Genomic DNA, 16,306 nt, shown 5'->3' on the forward strand with positions numbered 1-16,306 from the left:
ACGCATGCAATAAATTCTAATGAGTGAGGATTGCGATAACATGTTAAAAAAGGTAGGTAGCTCTGTGGTCGGTTGAACTCGTATTTATTGGTCGTTTGGACGAATGGCTTTTGTAATTACATTTTGTATACCTAATACCTCTACTACCTAACAACAAACAATAGGTGTGTGCATGCCGATTGCGCCAATTGTATGGAATACCAAAATTTCAATTGAGCGCACTCATAGAACAAAAGGGTTAATATCCTTTGGGCTTTAAACATTTGTAGTTTTTTTGAAATGCATTTTTATTCTACTTCTCTCTCGATAATATTGGAGGTTGAAAATTAGGTAGGTATGGTTGCACACGCGAATTTATATGGTGTGTGGACGTTTTTTTTTTGTCGTTTGGATAGATTAACGGCAAATGAGTGTAGGTATGAGAACATTATGGGAATGTAGGTATAAGTATATTGTAATGTGCAGTTTGGGTCATTGACATTAGAAAATTTTTGATGTGTGACTTAAAATTATAATGTTTTCTTTTCTTTCTGTGCAATTGAGTGCATTCAGTGAGTTAAAATTTACGAAAACCTGGTAGGTAAGGGTATGAGAAGATAAAAAAGTTACTTACTTTATAAAAATGGCTTGGAAACTTGAAAAAAAGAGCCTTAAAATATTAAATTCATTGCTGTATAACAGTTATACAAATTATACCAGTTTATGTCTTTGTGACAGACCTTCATAATAAAAGGTAAATGCCATTTTATTTAAAATTTTGTAGATCCTAGGTATTCTTTTGTTCGTTAGGCGCCATTTACCAAATAAATAAACTCGTGTTTTTATTAATTATGGTATTGTTGTTATGTTAACATTTTGAACCAAGCAATACCATTCATACTGATAAATGTAAAAACGATGCTATAAACATTCATTTTGGAATAATTTTTTTACCACCGTTGGGCGCCATTTAAGAAATGAACTAATTTTTCTTTTATAAAATTGAACAAACAATATGTTTTGGATCAAAGACTAAGTAAGTATAGTTTGCATTTATGATTGATTGCTTAAAAAATTCACTCTTGAAATTTTTTTTTATAGTTTACGTTGGGCGCCATTAAATTAAAAAAAAAAATTTGTTTTCTTCTTAATTCTACGGGATTCTCAAGATCTCTCCTTTAAATTTGGCAATAATTATAGAGCTGGTTATGTTTCCCTCAGCAAAATACTTCACAGTAAAAATTTTAAAAATGGTGCCTTTCAGCGTTGGGTGCCATTTAAGAAAACAATACAAGATTTTACTTATAATCGAGCAAGCAATGTTCTTAATTTAACATCATGTATACATTATTTTGTAGTACAGGCCAAAAATTGACAAACTGGCTATGAAATTCAGTGCATTGAAAAAAAAAATTTAATTTAAAAAAAAAAAAATTTTTTTCGAAAAGGTTTTTTTTTTCGTTAAATGCTACTTTTTGTTGCCAAAAACCCCTATTAAACATTGACAAATGCATATTAAGTAAGATCAGCTTATTTAAAAGTAATTTCTTTCATTGTTGGGCGCCACTTAGATAAGCAAGTGACAAAAGTTAAAACATTTGATTGAATAAAATTGGTTACATTAAACACATTTAAGAGTAAGTTTTATTAAAGAATGAGGATTGAAAAAACCATCATTCAAATTTGATAGAAATATAAAATAAAAAAACTTAATTTTATAGAAAACTAAGCTCTGTATTTTTTTTTTTTTTTAATCTTTGAAAGTATTATTTCTTCCCCAATTGCTTTTTTTTCTGTTAACAAAATATGACATTAGATGTTAATAAATTCAAAAAATTAAGGCAAGAAATTAAATAAGGTAGAAATCAGAAATTTCTTGAATCGTTGGATGCCATTTGAAAAAGTAATGAAAACTAAAATTGTTCTAATTCTCTGAAATTGAATCTAATTATGGTAAATATGATTTTTGTTGATTAGATTGAACAATTTACATTCACGAATGCAAAATCAGCGCCAAAAAACATAAGTTTTAAACATTTTCTTAGACCGTTGGGCGCCAATTAAGAAAATTTCCATTACAAACTTCTATTTTGACCCCAAAAGTCAATAAAAAAGAACTTACAACTGACAAATTTGCAACAAAAACTCATACACATATCCTTTTTCTTATTCAACATCCTTCAAATTCAATATTATTTAAAAGAAACTCCGCCAATGACATTGGTTATTTTTCGAACATAACATATATATTCCAATCATTTTCTTCTCAACTTTTTCTTTCCAAATCGAATACCCTACCTACCAGAAAATGGCCTTATCCAAATAAATATTTCTTATACCCATGCAAAGAATGCACTATGTATGCACAGCACATGTATCAAAAAGAATAAGAATAAACAACCATACACAAAGTAGTATACACAAGTTCATGTGGGTTCATTGGCATCCTCGTCGACACTCAACCCCCTTGTTTTAATGTTTTTATTTTCGTTAAACCAACTTCCTTATGTTTAAAAAAAAAAATAAACACATCTATACCTAATCCTTCTTCTATCAATGTTCTATTTTCAGGGCAAAGAAATATACAAAAAAAAAAAAAAAAAAATTGATACGTGTAATAAAAACAAGAAAGGAAAATAAAAAACAAAAAAAAAATACCCCCATCTTACACAAACAAACCATAAAACCCCCCATTATCGTCATCATCAACATCATCACCATGGGACTCTTTAGCAGGGGCCGAGTTGAGAGCCGTTCCAGCCCGATGAAACAAAATTACACAGAGAAATAAAAAAAAAAAAAAAAAAAAAACGTTCCAGAAAGTACCTACAAAAAGGAGGAATACCACCAGTCACTAGCAACACCACCACACTAAAGAGAAACAGAAAGAAATGAATGCACTCTGTCAGTCGTTCAAGTGCAATCGAGAGCATTCACCCCAAATAAAAATGCAACAAAACATACACATGCACTCGCACTCTTCACTCAAAGGTTTTTTTTTTTTTTTTTTCATTTTTGTGTTAAAGCAAGTTCTTCTTCTTCATTATCTTATTCTCCATGTCCACCTTCTTCAATATTTTTTTCTGTATCATCATCATACTCTGAAGGCAGCACATGGTGGTATAAAAATATCATAACAGAAGAAAAAGAACCATGCTGCTTGCCCTGCCTGCACAATTATTATTACTTTTGGTAGGGTTTGTGTCTCGGGTTTTTCGTATGATAGAGAGTAAAATACAAAAGAAGATAACACACAACTATGAGGCCCCATATTACATCGACATCGACCAACTGACAATTCAGAAAGAGTGAGCGTGAGAATGAGAAGGAATTGAAATCCAATTTGTGTGTGTGGTTAGAATGAGATAGTTGTGGGGGCAATGCACATTCGATGCACACAGAAAACACTCACTCACATGCGACGAGTGAGAGAAGATGTTGTGTTGCGTGCATTCTCATGTATATTCCATCCATCCAGTCAGACAACATTTTCGATGACGTTGACCTTCGCCGATTGGAATGGTTGATAATCACACACACACAATGAGAAGGCAGTCATTTGGAGAATGCAGTGTATTTCATTGCTGGCTTTCTTGCTTGCATTGAGCAACAACAATGCCCTGGATGTTACAATTATTGCTGCAGCCTGCCGGCCGCCACCAGAGGTTCTCTTCCCCCCTTTGATTTTGTTCTTTTCGAATTTAGTTCTTAATGCTTTGCGAATTTTCATCCACAAAAAAAAAAAAATTTTTTCAAAAAAAAAATTTTTTTTTTTTTGTTTTCTGATAATTCACATAAAGTACAAACAAGCCAAAAGAATGGTTCACTCTCTGGACTGAAAGTGCAATAAACTCGAAAAAATTGTACAGGGGCATCAGCAAGCTCCAGCTCAGTACCTATAGTAACACAGAGAGCAGAGAAGCAAAAATATTATAACTGACTGTGATTTGCAGTTTGTGTATATTGTGAAGTGGATGCATAGATTATAATGCCTTTTGTATGCAAGCAAAAAAACCCTACTCAACCTCATTTTTTTTTTTTGTTGTATTTTTGTGTTTTGTAATCAGGATTGAGGTTAGATTGAAAATGAAAAAAAAAAAAAACGGGAAGTAGTAAAAAAAGGGAAGATATAGAATGAATTTTTTTTTATCGAAAATCAATTCCGGAACGAGTGTAGGCATAGGCAGGCTAGGTTCGAACTATAGAAGGTTGAATATAAAATTAACATGACTCAGATGTCAAATTAACACTGTTTTTTTTTTTTGTTTTTTGCTGAATGTAACGACAATGAGTCTCAGTGTGTTTTCCGATATTGTCATCTTTCGAATTTGCCCCTGGAGGCAGCCATCAGCGCGGTCATTGGGAGTTCATTAATCTTGATAACGATATTGCATTGCATTGGGATGTTGTTAAAAAAAAATACAAAAAAGAAATAATAATGAAAACGAGTAGCAATGACTCTTATCGTAGAGCAAAGCAATGGAAAGAGAAAGGCAAAAGAAGGTTCCAGATCAAGTCAATGTATACAAATATACTTTTTTTTAGTTTGAGTTTTAGAATTTAGGCTTTCATTGTTGTGTCGATTTGAACTTTAGTTTACTTGATTTGTGATTTTTTCATTTCTGTAAAATTCATGAAATTTTTAGCAATCGGTTTAGATTTGATGGAACAGGAACCCAAGTTTGACAACCTAACACGTATTCGTTAAGTTCGTTCTTGTTGGGCGCCATTTTGGATCATAAGCTGACAATAATTCTAAAATAAAATATTCACTACGAATAAGGCTGTAAAAGTTTTACAAAGTATAACAAAGTTTGTTAAGAAAAAAAAAAAATTGGCGTTGGGCGCCACTTAAGAAAATAATTTTAATAAAAATCAACTTCTACAATGTAGAATTTTGTGCATACATAAAACAAAAAAATTTGGTGAAGGAATGAGGAGTAAAATGTTCACTAGTTAGCCGAAAAAACAACAAAACACAAAAAAAAACAAAAACAGAACAAACAAAATTTGCTTAACATTTTTTTTTTTGCAATGTTTCGTTGAAATTTTTCGGAAAAAAAATAATTGCAATCTCGCCACCAAAAGTTGAAATTTGGCACTGAAATATTCTGAAATAATGCGAAATTTTTTTGTTAAAAAACAACAATTTTTTTTACGATGAAAAAAAAACTAAGAAAAAAGTAGAAAAAAGTTTTAGTTATTTTAATCTGCAAAAAAAATATATTTGTTTTCGTTGGGCGCCATTTGAGAAAATAAACAAAACAAATGACGTTTCTTAAATTAAAAAAAAACTTTGGAACTTGTAGGTACCTACTTAAAAACATTGTTGTTTAAAAGAACAAGGATAAAAAACATTTATTCAGTTGCAAAAAAAAAAAATTTTAATTTTTTTTTTTTTTAAAAAAACGTATTTAACTTTTTGAAAAAAATAATGTTTGATTTACTGATTTTAAAATTATTGTGAAAAAAAAAATTAGAAATACGTTTTGGAAGAAATATAAATTTTTTTTTAAATAATTCTTATGAAGAATGGCTTTTTCCAACAAACCATGACATTTAACATTAAAAAAATCAAATCCGTTGGGCGCCATTTAAGAAACCAATTCAAAATGTTTACCTATATTATAATTGAACAAAATCTGAATACGAAACGACAATTTTATCATATTAAATAAACTTCTCAACCTTAAAACCAACTTCCTCTTCCAGCTACCATTAAAGTTCATCTAAACTCAACAAAAAAAAAAAAAGAATGACCCTTAAAACGTCTGGTTGGTTATTTTAAGTTGACAGCTTACCTTTTTAGCAGACAAACATTCACTTTTTGACACATTATACTGGCTACCCTCCACAACTTATTAAAAAACCCTATTATCTCAGATAATTGATTGCGTAGGTCCTACAGGTTTTATTGCCCTCATTTCAACAAAAAAAAAAAAAAACACATAACATATAATTACCCACATAAATTACATCTATCTACCAACTCTGTGTGTAATGTTGACCCAAGTATTATTCGAGGAAGTAAACATACATATTTTTTTTTTTTATTAATGAGTATTTTTTTTATAGTTTTTTGTTGTAAAAAAAAAGTTAAGAACAAACAAAAAATAATGACACATATATATTTCGTTTCCACCTTAACATTCGTAAATATCGTTACCTTCCTATAAAACTATACTCGTGTACTATATTCATCCATTTCTTTGAACAACTAAATATATTTTTTTTTTTTTGCTTTTTATATTCTCCTACAACCAAGATACGAGAACAAATAAAAATTCAAAAGAAATAAAAAAAAAAAGTAAAAATAGTAGTGGAATGAGAGAGAATAAAACAAGACTACAAAAAAGCAAAAAAAAACTAAACAAAAACCCAACATAAAGAAGAAAAGAATGATTTTTAAATTCGAACATAAAAGAAGAGAAAATAAAAATAAAAAAAAAAAAAAAAATACGAAGCAGGGAAGAAGAATTGACATTGAACGAGTTCATTCACATTATTCCTGGTCAATTACCGCACATATATTATCTCATTTTCAATGTGTGTAAAATCTACACACAACACAAGAAAAAATAGATTGTGTGTGCGTTGCGTGAGTGCGTAAGTATTGCTTTTTTAGATAATATATGTGTGAAAAATATGTTTGATGCGTATTTTTTGTTGTTTGTTCTCTCCCCATCACTCTTGAAACAGAGATTATTATTTGAAAAAAAAAAAATAAATAAATACATAAAAGTATGAAATAACAATGAAGCAAATTTAGGCAATACATATAGTTTTGAAGACAGGCTATGGTCAGCCATAAAGAACCAAGGAGAAAGAATAAATTTGCATGAATAAATAATGAAAAAAAAAAATGTTAGTTTGACGTAAAAAGAGGTCAGAAAAACACAATGATTCATTTTTTTTTTTTTTTTTTTTAAATACTCAATTCTGAGAAAATTTTTTTTTTGACATCTGTCAAATATGATGTGTTTTTTTTTTAATGATTTATGTAATCATTTAAGTTTAAATATTTTTAAACATTTACGCATGATTTGTAGATATACACACGTAAATATAATACCAATCAATAGAGGAAGAGATTGTAGGTAGGATACTTTTTGTATAAACAAAAAAAAAAAAAAAATCAAGGTGAAAAACAACATTATGAAGTTAATTATAACCAAATATCTACCTATTTAATTATTTATTTTATTATTAATAAATTTACTGAATAAGGAAGTTATACGCAAAACATTTTTTAACAAGAGTTTTACAATGATATCATCATTTTGCTTTATGTTATGTCACAGATCTTGATCTATACCTACATTAATTTAGTTAATGACAGCTTTAGAAAAATATAAACAGATAAATTGAAAAAATTATGACAGTTGAAAAAAATATAGTTACATATAACAAAGCGGTAATGACATAATGTAGATCAAATTGATAGAATTAGTAGGTGAATAGTGTAAGTAGTGTTGAGTTTTGTATGATTGAAAGTTGAATTCAATCAAAGAATATCAAAACAAATTTCCATAATTATTGGGCGCCATTCAAGAAATTTATATGATAAAGTAAATTTATTCCAAATTTTATGGTTCAGAAGAAGAATTAAAAAAACTTCAGTTTGTTTAAAAAAAAATTTTTTTTTTCATTTTTTTTTTTTTATAATGATTCTTTGAAAATATGTTTTGCATGTAAAAGAGCAGTTTTTATTAGTAAAACATAAAATTTACTGTTGTATAATACAAACATTTTGGCCAAGGGTTATTTTTGAAAAAAAAAAAAAAAATATTTGAAGTGTTGGGCGCCATTTAAGGAAATAGTAAAACTTCTCTTTATTGAGATGATAACAAAGAGCCATCCTCGTATATTAACATGAACTTTTTTGAAGGAAAAGGATTTACAAGACTTAATTAAGTTTTGTTTGACTAATAAGAAAAAATTTTTTTTTTCAATTGAACAAAAAAAAAAAAAATAGAAAATAACAAATTTATCCTAATTTTCGTTTTTGATCTATTCTTTGACAATATTATTTCTGTTTAGTTTAGTTTAGTATTAGTTTTTATAAACACACACAAAGCTGACAACTTATTGTAATTTTGTTTTTTTTTTTTTTAATTATTAAATTATGTGAACTTCAAAGATTTATACACATTTTGTAACGTTTGAAATCAATGAATTCAAAACTAGTACCAAGAACTTTTACCATTAGGCGAAATTTGGGGAAACAAGCTCATTTTTTTTATTGAAATTTTTGAACTTATGTAAACAAAATCTTTGAGAAGATTCATTTCACCATACATTATAGGTAAAAAAAATTTTTACAAAAAAAAAAAAAGTTTACCAAAAAAAAATTTTTTTTTTTTTCACCTTAAAATTCTTTTCTATTCTAAAATTCATTGAAAACATTCTTGAGGCTTTTATTAATTGAGTTTTACCTATGCCTTCGGTTTCAAGCATTAAAAATACCGTTTTAGAAAAAAAAAAACACTCATACGCCATACATCATTTTACAAGAAACTTGCAATTTGACGTAGCAATATCGTATTTGGTTTTCTGCAAATGCCGTACAAATTATAATTAATAGCACTGGTTAACAAGGGTTCTGTTGCCGGAACAAAAATATACTTTTCTGAAGGTTTTTGGTGTGCTGAACTCGAATCCGAAGTCAAAAAAATTCTAGCAGCTCCCGTTTTTGAGATATTACCGTTAGAAAATGCAAAAAAAACGTTTTTTTAAGTTTTTCGGACCTTATTCTATTGTATAAGGAAAATTGTTTGAGCATATTTAGTAACGGTTTCTATAAGAACTATTTCCCATCTTTCGATACCTGTTTAAATCTTTTCAATATCTTATGTATTGCCCGAGATATCTTAAACTGAAGTCAGTGGGTTTGGCTTCATATATCATAAAGAAGATAATGACATTATAAAATTTTTAAAAATATCAAACAACTGAGGATATCTCGGGAAGTAAAAAAGATATCGGAGAGATTTAAACAGATTTAAAAAGGTGGTAAATAGTTCTTATAAAAACCGTTACTAAATATGCTAAAACAATTTTCCTTATATAAAAGAATAAGGTCCGAAGTGCTGCACTTTCTAACGGTAATATCTCAAAAACGGGAGCTGCTAGAATTTTTTTGACTTCGGATTCAAGTTCAGCACACCGAAAACCTTCAGAAAAGTATATTTTTGTTCCGGCAACAAAAAAAAAGTTTAATTTTGTAAACCAGTGTAGTCATTAATGTAAAGTTAAGTGTTTGTATTAAACTTGCAGCTTTTTAATTTCATTTTTCTTACTAAAAAATGTGGCAACACAAATTTAATTCGGTCAGCAATAAAGTTGTGCTTAAAAAAAAATTACTGATTTTTACTGGATTAAGTCATCATGCGTCATTTATTCTTGAAAAAAAAACTGCCAAAAATGTATAATTTACTTTAATGAGTTTTTTTTAACACACTTTTAAACAAATTATTCTTCTCTTCACGCTTATTTTTCTTTTTTTGTCTGCCAAAAAACGTGTTTTCATTTGCCTATTAATTAAATATTCACCACAGTCTAGATAAATTACTTTAATCACCATTTTTTAAAGGTAACTGACATTTTAACGACATGTAGGTAGCTTCAATAGCAAAAAAAAACGACTTCAAATTTTCATGACAATAGAAATAAAAAAATTCAACGTCAAGACTTTTTATTCTTCAAAGTCATGGACAAAACATTTAACAAAAAAAAAAAAAAAAAAAAATTAAGCGCCTACCCGCTGTCAAAAAATTATTTAAAATTATTCCATTAATTTGTTTTCGTATGCGCAAATACAAACACAAGAAACAAAAATTTCACTCACTAGGCTATCAAAAAAAAAAAATAGTCAAATTCAAAGCAATCATTTAAGGGGGTCTCAAATTCAAAGGCCAATAGACAAAACCAAGGTCTTTTTTCTTCTTTTCTTCTGTTCTTTAGTTCCTATTTTTGGCAAAGAAACTAAAAAAATGAATAATGATATCAAACCATACAACAGCCACTTCAATAAAACATAAGCTCTTAAACCAGCCCAAATTTTATCTATACCTATGTCCCTTCTTCTCATTCCAATCCACTATTTAGAAGTCTTAATTTTTTTTTTGTCTGTGTTTAAAATATTGAGAATCTGGGACAGGTTTTCTGACCAATCCAAGCTAAGCCAGGTAAAACCTAAACAAAAGATGGAAATTAACCTTGAACTTCAAACAATTTTTTTTTTTTTTTTTTTTTTTTTTGATGCCAAACTAAACAAACTACAAACTTCATAATACCTATATCAGGATGGACTCTCACTCTTTCAATTTGATATATGTTAAGTTTAGTACAAAAAAGGGCCACGCAATATACATTTTTTGGTTCTTCTCTTTTCTTCTCTTCGCCTCTGTATCACTCTCAGTTTTTTTTTTTTTTTTTTTTTTTTGGTTTTTGAAAAGAGTAGTACCTATCCGAAAAATATGTTAATTTTATGCGAATAACTATGTTACCACAATACCAACACACCAAATAAAGAATAAAATAAAATAAAGGTGAACAAAATACATTAACACTGACATTGGCATTGACGTAGAGGACACAGCCACGAAGAGTGTCAACGAACCCTCACTTTTTTTTTAATTTTTTTTTTTTTTGAAAATTGATCGCATGCGCAGTAGATTTATATCCAAAATGGGTTTACTTTTTCAACACAAAGCATAAATATTCAAGGACATTGCCAAAAGTTCAAGTGATTCCTGTAAACCAAGGTCTTCATTGATCACAAAAAAAAAAAAAAAAAAACAAAAAAAAAAAACAAATAATAATGAAACCCGACTAAACGATCAAGATCATCGTCATCATGATGATGAGAAGGCATAGTGTGCAGCAATAAAAAAAGGAAGGAAACAACAAAAAACATAATCATGGTAAAAGGTACCTTCTATAAGGGTCTCGATCTGAAGTCTGATATTAAAGGCACTGTGTGACTCCCTTATTAAGGATTAAAATAAAACGTGGTAAGTTTTTTTTTTTTTTTTTTTTTTTTTCATTATTTCGAGTGTTGTTATAAGTCGTCCCAAGACCGGATCACCCTTTGGTTTTTCATCGTCATCGTGTCTTTTGCGTCGTAGGTAACAAAATAATGTTCATTGAATAAAAAGGAACAAATATAAAATAAGGCGCAAAATCCAAAAAAAAAAAAAAAAAAAAAAAACTAAAAACATCAAGGATAATCGTCCGTTTTAGGTTACCCGCGAGATTGTGTGTTGCAGCGCAGCAGTCTCGGTGCGCACTTTCATGATCACATTTCGAGTTCAATGTCATTGACAAGATTATAATTGTGTGTTCTTGTCTGGTTTCCCTCCTTCGTCTCATTTTTCTCTTATAGTCTGCGGCACACGTTTCCGTTTTTTTTTTTTACATAATTTTCATTGTTTATTGTGTGTATGCCCTTGCGATCCAGGTAATGATTATAATGATCATGATAATAAGATTTTTTTTTTCAAACACGTGTTCAGCACAAGAAAGATGCATTTACCTTTTTTTTTCATAACACTTCTCTTAAAGATACTGATCTAGTACTTACCTTGCATCCCTCACAGGAGTGTACGCCATAATGGAAACCGGAAGCTTTATCACCACACACCCGGCATAGTACTGTCGTTCCATCGAATTCTATAAAGAAAGAGACAAAAGAAATCAGTTTAATTCACTTTTTTCTTTGTGAAAAGAAAGAAAACAAAAAAAAAAAAGTAATAAATTCAATCAAACGGAGAAAGTACTAAAAGAGAAGAGTGCAATTTGACACCCAGCTGTCATAAAGTATGCCAAGATGGCGCTGACAAGTTGTGGGCACAACTCTCGTGCGCGCAACTAACTTAGTTTTTTTTTTAGCCTTCCAGCATAAAAGAGAGAAAGAAAGTGAAAATGCCAAACCAAAACAGACACAAAAAGTTAAGATCGTTCGCAGAGCACTGCCATAATAACAACCAACCAACGAAGAAAGTTCAAAAGATAAACAAAAAGAACAAGAATTTTGTCTTACATAACTTTCATCATTGAAAGCACACACGCTATACGATGAACTTGAAGAAGAACTACAACAACACCATCACGAGAGGAGACAGATGCTATAACAACTTAAAGAGGGAAACACAGTACAATTTTTGTATAAGAAAAAGAAAAGGGGAGAGGTGTGTAGAATGATGACGTCGTACACCAGACGAAGAAATGTCAAAAGAAATAAAAAAAAAAATAATTGTTGGAGAAAGTCAATGCAGATGGAGTTGCTGTAGGTTATTGTATAGATTCATTTCTTTTCTTTTACTTTTTACTTTTCTTTCTTTTGTTGTATAGGTGTATCTATGTGTGGTCTTGTGGTTAATTCGGTTTGAATGTTGTAAATTTTGAGAGCCTTTTTGTTAGGCTAGGTCGTATGCATCATTTGTATAAGTATTAATGATTATTTCGTTTTGTTTCTATCTACTTTTATTTGAATTAAACATGATCTATGACATTTCGATTGGTCTTTGTCTGACATAAAGCCATCTGGTGTTGTCAATTTTTATATGTTTTATTTGTTCATGAATTTTTGGATTTTGTATTTCTTTATTTACATAAATCATCAATAGATATGGTTTAAGGTTATTTTTAATCTAAGGTTATTGAACTTTTGTGATGTTTTCAAGAGCAAGCATAAATATTTTGTTGAAGTATTTGATTAGTTTTTGACATTTTATTGACATTTTGTGGTGAATAGGTTTAAGCAAATATTATTACTTTTTTTCTTCTTTTTTTTTGTGATTATGCAGTTTATGTGATAAGTTTTTGTTATTCTGATAACGGTTTATGGGACTTAAATAGTAAAGGAATTAAAAAAAATCAATTGTTACACTTTGAAACCTCACGGCTATTATGGTTTTTTTCTATGTGTATTTCTTAGAAAAATGACTAAGATAAATACGTTTATAGATTGGTGGTTCTCTTTGACAGAAAGCTGAAGTACCTTAATTCACTCAAACGTCAAAATCTTGAATTTAAGCACATTTTAATTTAATCGTTTGACATTTAATGAGTAAAGTACCCTCCCGCAAGTAATGTATTCGAAACGTCAAATGGACCCGTAAATGCAATCAGTTTTTGCTAAAATTACAGAACGTTAGCTCAGTGTTCATAACTGAGCTACTGTCATCACACAAAACTGTCATACTGAACAAAAAGTAGAAATTTGGAATTTGAACGTAACAAGGAAAATAAAATTTGACAGAAGTCTAACTTGGTGAAATATAATTTTACTTCTAAGACGACGTTCATATTGACCTCATACCGCCGACTCATTTTGACATTAAGTCCAAAGATTTTAAATGTCTTTAGGGGGGTTCACATTGACTAACTTACCGGACAGACCAGCCGCCATTTGGTCTGATCTGATGCTGTTTTGATAGTGTGAACACCCATCCGACAGCCTGTCCGGTTTGCCGGATGGTTTTCAAAAAATTTTGATTTTTTGGTGGTCGGACGAACATGTTAGTCAATTAAACGACATGTCTGTCCGGCAGACAGTGATAATCCATTGTCTCTAATTTGAGAGCAGAATAGGGTAAAGATATATTAAAAATAAGCTGAAAAGTGGGTTTTGATGAAAATTGTCTGATGAGTGTGAACGAAAAATATAATTCGGCCATCAGGCCAAATGACAACGGGTCTGTCCGGTAAGTTGGTCAATGTGAACCCCCCTTTTAAAATTGACTGCCTCTTTTTGCTTTCTCTTTATCACAATAAAGTGCAATTGAGACATCAACAGAGAAATGTCAAAATGAGTTGAGTGCGGAGTGAGTTGAATGTTCTATAAGAGACGTACAAAAGCCCCTAATTTATTTCGAGAGAGAGTAATTCAGAAGCTTGAAGATATTCCAAACTTATAATTGCTAAATGTCAACTTGATACAATCATGAAAAATTGTATTTATGTATCAGCTGCTGGCAACATAGAACTTGGTTCATCTATTGGCAATAATCAACGGAATTTATGGTAAAATTATACAAGTCGGAGAATGTGTGCACATAAATTAACCGATACTTACAAATAATTGACAGAGCCTTAGATTAGTAAACATCTTCTAGATTTAAAATTTTTTGCTCCAGAAGAAATATTTTCACCGAGTTAGAATTGTCAGTGACAATTTTTGTTGGCTAATGTTTTTGACTTCAATTCTTTAATTTATCATTTTTAAAATACAACGAATCTACAGGTAATGCCAGGAAAACGTATCTCTCAATCAAAAGTGAAAACCACTACATTGATGAAATTGACAGATAAAAAGTGACAAGATTGTTAAAAAGGGCTTTTGAGCCAATTTTATTCTGTCATTATTTTTTCAATGGTTGCCAACTGTTTAAACCAAATGTTCTTGCATATGTAAGTAAATCGAGTTACAAATGTCAGATTCATCAAAGTAAAGATTTTGACGTTTGTGACTATTTGGCATACTTTGCCAAATCTATTTAATTGAATGCTCTTGATGTTTGCGAATTACATTTTGATGTATTGACAGATAATTTTAAACAATTTCTGATTATAAAAATAATGACATTAGAACTGTCAAATACCAATGTCCACTATTCCTTATACCCTCAACACAATTAAACTTCCATTGAATTCTCGTATATACATAAAACTAGTCTGGCATACCTATTAAATGGCAATGACATTTTCCTCTCTAACAAGTCTTCTTCATATTGTTTTCCCTTCACACATAAATAGAAAATAAAAAAAAGGAAATTAATTCAAAAGAAAAACCCACATAGACAACACAAAAAAAAAAAAAATAAAAAATAACCTCTGCTTTATGTACTATAAGGGGCCACTGACACTTGCTCTCTGAGATCATTGCACTAACAAAACGAAACGATCGCAATGGCTGGCTAGCTGGTTAAGTTTAACTTCAAGCCATTACAACCTCAACCTCACACAAGAAGATCTTGTTTCTATGTTTTTTATTGGCATGCAGTGTATGTTTTTTTTTTTTGTAAGTGTTGCCATTGTGCAGGGTATAGACTTTGGTGAAAATTTTCTTCATTTATGTGTGAGTTGGGTGGTAAAAATAGGGGGATTCATGGGGGACAACTTGTGTGCATAGAGAAAAGGTTTGATAAAAGAAAAAATAACGAATAAAATGGAATAAAGGGAAAAGATTGATCACTTTCGTGATTTTTTAAATCTGTCGTGTTTGTTAGGTTAGGTTAAGTTTCTTCTGAGGTTTTATATTTCAATGTTCATGTTCATTACCTATCGAGTATTTATTTTTATTATTTTTCAAGTTCAAAGCAGCTGCTGTTGTCATTCATTCTTTTTTAATCTATTTTTATACCAAAACAATCTCCAGCAAAAATAAAAAATTCATATTAACATAGGCTTGTACAAAAAATCAAGCAAAATGATATGAACTTTTTTTTATCAGTAACACACGGAATAAAAAAAATAAATAAATAGATTTTTTTAAACTAATCATTTATTTAGCGATTGATATGATTGGGGTGGAAAACGTGTAGTATTTTTTTTTGTTTGTTTATATTTTTTTAATTTAGCTGCCCTTGAAAATATTCGCTTTCGTCTGTGTTGATTGGGTTATACAACTCAACATATTGTTTTTTTTTTTAAACTTAAATAATTAATAATGTGAAAAATTAAGGAAATTGATTTTACAAGGTTAAACACTTGTGCACACATACACAAGTATTTAAAACAAATAAAAATGAAAATTTATCACAACTACAACTTAAAATTAAATTGATGAACGAAGAGTAACCTTACTTTTGAAAAAAAAATAAAAATAAAAATACATTTGCGCAGAATAAAAAAAAAAAAAAAAAATGCGGAAATACTTTTTTTGAGAGATACTTGGAAGCGGTTTCTGAGAGTTCAGAGTCCTCGAAAGGTCACACAACTTCACATGAGAGCGAACTCGTCGTCGAGTCATCGTCATCATCGTGAAGTGTGTTCGAGACAAATAAATGTATGTTCTGGGGTATTTAGTGATTTTATAAATTGAAAGATCATTAATATGCGAGGCCTCTTCAGAGAATTGAAAAGTGTTTATTTTGTTTTTTAATGGAATATAACAATTTGTATCTCTGATGATTGTGAGTGGTGTAGTTTTATTTATTTGTGTGTGGGTGGAATAGAAAAATTTATAGTTGTGTATTTAGAATAGATTTTTGTAGAGAATTTTGAAGTTAATTGGAATATTCAAAATAAAAGCAACCAAAAATATTTCAATGTCATACCTTCATTTTTTTTTTTGTTGTTTTGTTTTGTAATCGCTAGTCAC

At 29.7% G+C, this 16,306-nt stretch overlaps 1 protein-coding gene across 3 annotated transcripts in view; it reads right to left on the bottom strand.

Moving 5' to 3' along the window:
* The window catches only part of LOC129919536 (ecdysone-induced protein 75B, isoforms C/D), a 218,956-nt gene that overhangs the window by 45,072 nt on the left and 157,578 nt on the right, over positions 1–16,306 (bottom strand). For all 3 annotated transcript variants that reach the window (XM_056000450.1, XM_056000451.1, XM_056000452.1), the window contains one exon: positions 11,564–11,652. In XM_056000450.1, coding sequence (XP_055856425.1) covers positions 11,564–11,652 — 89 coding nt within the window. The remainder of the gene's footprint in view (positions 1–11,563; positions 11,653–16,306) is intronic.

The sequence above is a fragment of the Episyrphus balteatus genome, chromosome 4 (genome assembly GCF_945859705.1).
Source record: "Episyrphus balteatus chromosome 4, idEpiBalt1.1, whole genome shotgun sequence".
NCBI classification, from domain to species: Eukaryota; Metazoa; Arthropoda; class Insecta; order Diptera; family Syrphidae; genus Episyrphus; species Episyrphus balteatus.